At 33.5% G+C, this 7,888-nt stretch overlaps 1 protein-coding gene across 1 annotated transcript; it reads left to right on the forward strand.

Moving 5' to 3' along the window:
• Window positions 1–454: 454 nt before the first annotated feature.
• Window positions 455–856, forward strand: LOC137655254 (uncharacterized). Its single transcript, XM_068389137.1, has one exon. It carries the CDS (start codon window positions 455–457, stop codon window positions 854–856), a length of 402 nt encoding a protein of 133 aa, XP_068245238.1.
• The last annotated feature ends 7,032 nt before the right edge of the window (window positions 857–7,888 follow it).

Raw genomic sequence — 7,888 nt, forward strand, 5'->3', positions numbered from 1 at the left:
CATTAACTGCCATTCACTTGGGATTGGATTACAACCCCTTAGCAGAAGTCCAACAAAAAGATCCAGAGTACCAAACATGTAGGACATCCTGCGTATCCCTCAGTTATGAAGACGTCTCCAATGCCGTCATGGTTACCCGCTTCCATGTACCGATAAGTGTTTAACTTTATCTATGGCCTTTCACATCCCTTACGCTGATCTACTGCATAGCTACTGAAGACGTAGATCATTTAGCACAGCATTACTAAGGAAGCCAAGGATTGAGTCCACGTCTGTACTTCATACCAAACTTCAAAAGCACATTGACACACTAATCAAAGAGTGGACATTTTTCCTCAACCTCATCGTCATTTTGTCTACATTCACGTCAACATAGTCAGTAACCTACCCACATCATAAGGACATCATTACCTGTTTACCGATATTGACCGCTTCACTTGTTGACCTTAATCCCATGCTAACTACAATAACCACCTTGTGTACACATGCCTTACTCTCAGGGTGGATAGCAAGATTTGGTATCCTTGAGCATATTACTTCTAACAGGGGTACCACTTTCACCTCTCAATTGGGGACATCCTTAGCGAATCTCCTGGGCATCACCCTATATCAGACAACAACCTGCAACCCTGCAACCAACGGAGTGGTTGAACGTTTTCATTGCACCTTCAAAGCAGCTTTGATGTCCTGCTGCAATGACTCCAACTGGTTTACTCAGCTTCCATGGATCCTGCTGGGTTTAAGGACCACTCCTAAGGATGGCCTTGATTTCTCTACAGCTGAAATGGTGTATGGCAATCCGTTGCTCGTCCTATCCCCATTGACGCAAAGGGCCTTGGTTGGATTTTGCCAGTAGTCTCTATCTTGAGCTTTCAATTCAGTACTTCTCCATTCATCATCTCCTACTTTGCGCTGCATAGTCCTTAGCCATGTAGGCCTGGGTCTTCCAACTCTTTGAGTGCCTTGTCGAACCCAACTGACCGTTTGGTGAACTAATCTCTCTTGAGGAGTGTGAAGAGCATGCCCAAACCATCTCCATCTAACCCCCATCTCGATCTCATCAACATATGGCACTCGATTAATCTCTCTTGTTTCATTTCTAATCTTGTCCTGCCACTTAAATCCCAATATCCTTCTGAGGGCTTTGTTCTCAAATCTACTAAATCTATAGGAGATTGTTTCATTGCCATACATTGACTCATGTCCAGAGAGTAACACCGATCTCACAAAACTGATATATAGTCTGATTTCTATATGTAATTTCGGGCGACCAGATTTCCAAGTTTTACTTAACTTAGCCATTGTCTCATTTGCTTTTTTCAGTCTTTCACTAAACTCTCATTCTAAAGACCCTGTGTTGGAGATTATGGTTCCTAAATACTTAAATGATTCTACCTCATTAGTCCTTTCTTCTTCCAAAAATATTTCATCTTTCACTGCATTCTCTGTTCTCATCATCTCTGTCTTTCTTCTCTTAATTTTTAGCCCAACCTCATATGATATTTTAAGTATTCTGGTAAGCAAGCATTACAAATCCTGTGGTGTTCTGCTAACAAGCACAGCATCATCAGGATACTCTAGGTCTGCTAAGTTCCTATCACCAATCCAGTCCAATCCTTCTCCACCATCCCTGACTGTTCTACACATTACAAAATCCATGAGGAGGATGAACAACATATGTGACAACATATTCCCTTGGAGTACTCCGCTGTTCACTGGAAATTCATTTGATAAGACTCCATTAACATTAACTTTGCACTTGCATTGCAAATCCTTTGGTGTTCTGCTAACAAGAATAGCATCATCAGCATACTCTAAGTCTGCTAAATTTCTATCACCAATCCAGTCAAATCCTTTTCCACCATCCCTGACAGTTCTACGCATTACAAAATCCATGAGGAGGATGAACAACATAGGTGATAACACATTCCCTTGGAGTACTCCGCTGTTCACTGGAAATTCCTTTGATAAGACTCCATTAACATTAACTTTGCACTTGCTATGCTCATGAACAGGCTTAATAAAATTTACATATTCGTGAGGAATTCCATAATAACGCAGGAGTCTCCACAAAATTGGCAGGTCACATTATCAATGACTTTTTCATAGCCCCCAAATGCCATCATAATTGGATTTCTATATTCTACACATTGCTGTACATGTCTCAAAATGAACATTTGGTCAGTGCAACTTCCACCTTTCCTAAATCCTGCTTGTTCATCTCTCAGCTTTTCATTAATCTTTTTCTCTAGTCTCTTAGAATAAGCAAATATATATATATATATATATATATATATATATATATATATATATATATATACATATATATATATATATATATATATATATATATATATCTATATATATATCTAAATATATATATATATATATATATATATATATATATATATATATATATATATATATATATATATATATATATGTGTGTGTGTGTGTGTGTGTGTGTGTGTGTGTGTGTATTTTGACATGCAAGCCGATACGCGAAAAGTAAAACTTCATTTTCTATTTAAAAAAAAAAAAAAGATAACCTTGAAAACCAGTCAACAGCATTCTAATTACTTTAATATATTACCAAAATTTATTAGCACACGGACTTTTAAACAGCAATTATATGAATTGAGTAAAGTCTATTTATTGGTAACATTTTCTGTATATACTGTGGGTAGATATAAATACTAGCAAATGTTCTATTCAATTTATTACGTTGAAATCTTTTTTCTCACAGTATTTGCAATACAAAATGCTTATATCCTGATTTATTTTTTTATCATGAAATGAAGCTGATTTATTTTGATGGTGTAGCTCTTTCTCTATAGGTCTTCGTTTGCCTTTCCATAATCACAGTTTGATATGTTCTAAATAGCTGAAAAGACAAATTCTTTAAAACATACAACATGATTAGCCGCAGAGACGTTATGATGTTCTAAAGATATTTTTAAAAGTATCGGTACGTTGCTTGATATTGAGAGGTAGTAAAATTGCAATTAATGACATTTTACTAAACACCATTTTGATATTTGTTTTCTGGTGGATTATGATGGAGTTTCCTTTCGTATTTTATACGAAATGTCATGAAGCATCAGTGCCTTCAGCTGCGAGAGATATAACGGCAATCTGACTCTCCCGGCTTTCGGTTGCCCAAACAAATTGCCTTTGAAAGCTAACTTTTAGGGTTCGTGTTCACATACAAACTTTAGGATTTCTAACTTTCTAAGTTGTCCCAACTTCAGCTGGACTTCAGACTACTTTCAACTTTGACTTCATTAGCGTGTTGTGTTTTAGACACTTGCCAAAATAGGAACTCGGAATAAGCAGCTGCACAGAAAAGCAGACGAAATATTGTTCGTGATTTGGAAAAGACACGGGCCAGGGGGAAAGTTCTCATGGTTTTAAAATTATATATTTGACAAAATAAATTTACAAGCTGTTTAACAAAATTTTTTTGACTAATATAGAGTTAAACATGTGAATACTATTGTGTGAAAGGACATATAGTTTATATAGGAAAGAAATAATATTTAGTCTTCAAATACATTAGAGTAATTATAAAACATTGTGCAAGTTATCATATGCATCTTTTTCGGCTTTAAACTTATTACAAAATGAGAGAGAGAGAGAGAGAGAGAGAGAGAGAGAGAGAGAGAGAGAGAGAGAGAGAGAGAGAGAGAGAGAGAGAGAGAGAGAGAGAGAGAGCCTTCATCTTTCTAAACGATTTCTACTTCCCTTGTGGAGTAAAGTTTATTACTGGATATCTATGTCATTTTAATGTCAGGGCTATTAGAGGAAATATATGCAGCCATTTCCCACCTACTTGAGACCACCAACGTCACTAATGCCTCATAATGCAGACATAGCAAAGGAAATTTCAACCACCAACGTTCAGCGAGAAATCATATAATTTCTGGTGTTAAATCATGCCAAATCGATTTGATCTCTTCGAAACGCTGTTCTTTTCAACGACAAATCTGAGGTTTAAGGAAGGGATTACAGGTTTATGAAAGTAGGAGAGATATTGAAGATGACTCTTCTTTTGCAAATTGTAATTATTCGTCTGTAAAAGGGATGGATTCCACATTATTGAAATGCTATAAAGCCTTTTAATGCCCGAAATTATTGTTTTCGGTTTTTCTAAATTGGTATAAAAGCAGTATTCTTTTAATTTTAACAAAAAATATTGCAGTCCTAGTTTTAACAAAGCCTCGATTTTTAGGACACCGATATTCTTAATAATTAATTGAATAGATAGTAACATTTAGAAGCTTCGCCTGGTGTAGTTTCTGGTTTTAAAGGTTGATTATCGAATCAAATAGAGCTAACAGACATCACAAGAACTAAGCAAAAAGAAAAAAAAAATTAGTTCAAGAAAAAGATTTAACATTAGAAAAGGTAATAATTATAGGCACAGTTTTTGAAATATCAAATAGGCAAAGTAACTTGGTAAGTAATTCTACAAGCAATATAATAGAAAATTCTAAAATTAGCAAGGTATGCTTAACATTTGAGGAAAATGAGGATCAGAAATAGAATATTTTGAAGCTTAGTAAAAGAAAATTGTATAAAACTAATGTTCATAAATATAATAATCGTACCTGTACACAAATAACAGGAAATCCCTAAATGCTATGTGTGGTATAAATTATCATCTTGCATATGAAGTAGAAGAATTCCCTGCTATGGAACATGCATGCCTATAATGTAGAAAGTTGGGCCATTTTACAAATGTTTGCAGTTTTCTTAAACAATAAGCAAAGAGAACAAATCCTGCAGTCGATACAGTTATAGGCCAATAGAGAAATGCAGAAAATGTTAATGATAGCCAAGATAGATCAGAAACTAATTTTGCGTTTCACATAAAATCTGTCAACAAAGATTCAAAGAAACAGATCTTGGTGGAAGTGATTTTAAATGGTAAACCAATATCAATGCAAATTGACACAGCTGATGATGTATCAACTATGTTTGAGAAAACTATCAAAAATCATTCCTCATATATTCATAGAAGACAAATAAAGTTTTGAAAGGTTATAATATCTTTGACATTGAGGTAATAGGTGCTTTGAACATAAAAATGTGACATAAAGAACAGAAGTAAGATAGAGTACCCTTAACAGTAGTTAAAGGTAAAGGGCAAACCTTACTTGGTTTAGATTGATTACACTATCTTAGATTATATTGACCAAGTATTTTGAAGATTACAGGAACACAAGATGAACACAAGAATATAGTTTCTGCGGATAACATTTTATCAGAGTTTAAGGACGTATTTGAAGACAAAGTAGATACAGTAAAGATGCAAAGCTTATTCAAGTGTTGAAACCAAATAATAATCCTAGATTTTTTCGGTTCCAAGACCAGTACCATATGCATTAAAAACTGCAGTTGAAACATAAATCAGGAATTCAGAAAGTGAGGATTCATGGGAAAAGGTTACACATTCAGATTGGTCTACACTATTAGTTCCTATTGTGAAGGAAAATGATCAGGTTAGGTTTTGTGGAGATTGCAAGGTAACGTTGAATCAACAGCTTGAGATAGCTCAACATCCAATGCCAAATTCTAGAGATGTTGAAAGATATGACAGAATGTACTGTATTTGCAAAGTAGAAACTTAGACTAGCGTTTCAAAAGCTTCCCTATGATGGAAATTTACAAGAATTATGTACTGTAAATGAGGTATTTCCTTAGGTTTAGACAGACCAAAGCAATTACCTTGTGGAGTAGCTAGAATTCCAGGTTGTTGGCAACAAACTATGGATAGAAATTTGTAGGAATGCAAGGAGCATTATTTTCTTTGATAAAGACAAAATAAGAACATAGAGGAAGATTACAAACAGTTTTGAAGAATGTCAAGGAAGATCATATTAGAGTAAATGAGAGAATCTTAGATATTGATTCAGTAGAATGCTTAGGTTTTGTATTTGATAGCAAGGATATTCACAAGACTAACGATAAAATAAAACAATATAATCAACTAAGGTACCTGATACTATTAGAAAATTAAAACTATTCATAGGTTTAGTATCATTTTAAGGGAATTTCATACAACATTTGTCCACAATTGGGCATATATTGTGTAACTTGTTCAATAAGGGTGTGGATTGGAATTGGACGAAAGATTGCCAGAAATATTTTGAAAAATATAAAGCAGGAAATATCCTCATCGATGTTCCTAGTACATTATCACTTCACTATTTAACCTAATCTCACTGGGTAAATTACAGAAATTAATACAAAAAAAATTATTTGCATTAACACATTACCCCTTTTAACTTAGGCACACTATAATATCACCAATGTTTGAACAACACTATACACGGTATATGTTGGAGAGAAATCACTATTCTCGTTTGAGAGGAAAACATTATTCACGTTTGAGAGGAGTTAGTTAGTGGCTGGAAAGAGGGCTGGCGTTCGTTGGCGCTTTGAAAGAGATAGGCTAGATATCTTCTGTCTCCTATGCATTGCTAGGTCCTTATATATTAACTTAATTGATTCCAGAACCTTCAAGTTCGGTCTACTGGAAGCGTTGGGGCACAGTCTAGCGGCGTCAAGGTTGCCAACTTGGCATTTTGAAGTAGGGTACTAACGTCACTTGCGAGGCAACTCTCTCTCAGCTAACTCCACTCACCTCATCTCGTAACATTAAAAAATAAGAATAATTTTAGTCGAGAAGCTTCCTGGAACTTCCAACCATGTGGAAACATGATGCGATCCCTAGTTTGTGTGTCATACAGCAAACCTTTCAACAAGATTATATAAGACCTCGTAACAAAACTACGTGAAATGAAAATTTAATTATTTTAAATACTGTAAATTTACATATGCGGAACTGAATGAAAATACAACTAGAGGAACGACGAAAGTCTTATGTAATTTACATACATTATTTAATCCTACGTGAGTGGAACTAACCTCAGGAACTGGCTATACATCTCTTAAATACACACACACACACAAAAAAAAATACGTGAATAAAATATTCTACTTCCGTGAAGACCAACATTGTAAGAATATATATATGTATATATATATATATATATATATATATGTATATATATATATATATATATATATATATATATATATATATATATATATATATACATATACATATATATATATATATATATATATATATATATATATATATATATATATATATATATATATATAGGCTATATATGTATATATATATATATATATATATATATATATATATATATATATATATATATATATATATATATATATATATATATATATCAGCAACATATCTTACCGATGTAATATCAAAGTATAAGATGTTAGGTGAAAATTCTGTTTCAGAAAAATACCATAAAAATATTTGCTAAACCAGGAGATAGAGGTGAACCCATGGGAAGTCTATACGTTTGAGAGAAAAACTGACCATTAAAAGTGAAATAAGACTCAAAAACACAATTTTATCAACATTAAAATATCATTAGGTACAGTATACTAAAATTTTGTTACTCAGGTACTGAAGACATTGCTGTACCGGGACTTTAGTAAATAAGAATTCATCATCAAAATTGACTAACTTTTTGTTTTGAAGATCAATATTTCTAATTCTGTCAACAAAATTACAAGTATCTTTTAAATGAGAAGATGATATGGTCCCAATACATGGGGTATGTAATAATTACTATCCACTTAGATAGCAAAATTAATAATTATCCTCAGCGTATTCAAATTTGACGGTAGTAGTAAGTCAGTAAGGACAGTTCGTGTCCATACTGATGAGGAAATTACCTTATTGACCTAATCACCAAAGAATTTTTGAAAACTTGAAGGCTGAAGACTCCAGGGTAACAACTCTTCTTTTAGATAAATTTAGAGAGCTTATACA

This window comes from Palaemon carinicauda, chromosome 16 (genome assembly GCF_036898095.1).
Source record: "Palaemon carinicauda isolate YSFRI2023 chromosome 16, ASM3689809v2, whole genome shotgun sequence".
NCBI lineage: Eukaryota > Metazoa > Arthropoda > Malacostraca > Decapoda > Palaemonidae > Palaemon > Palaemon carinicauda.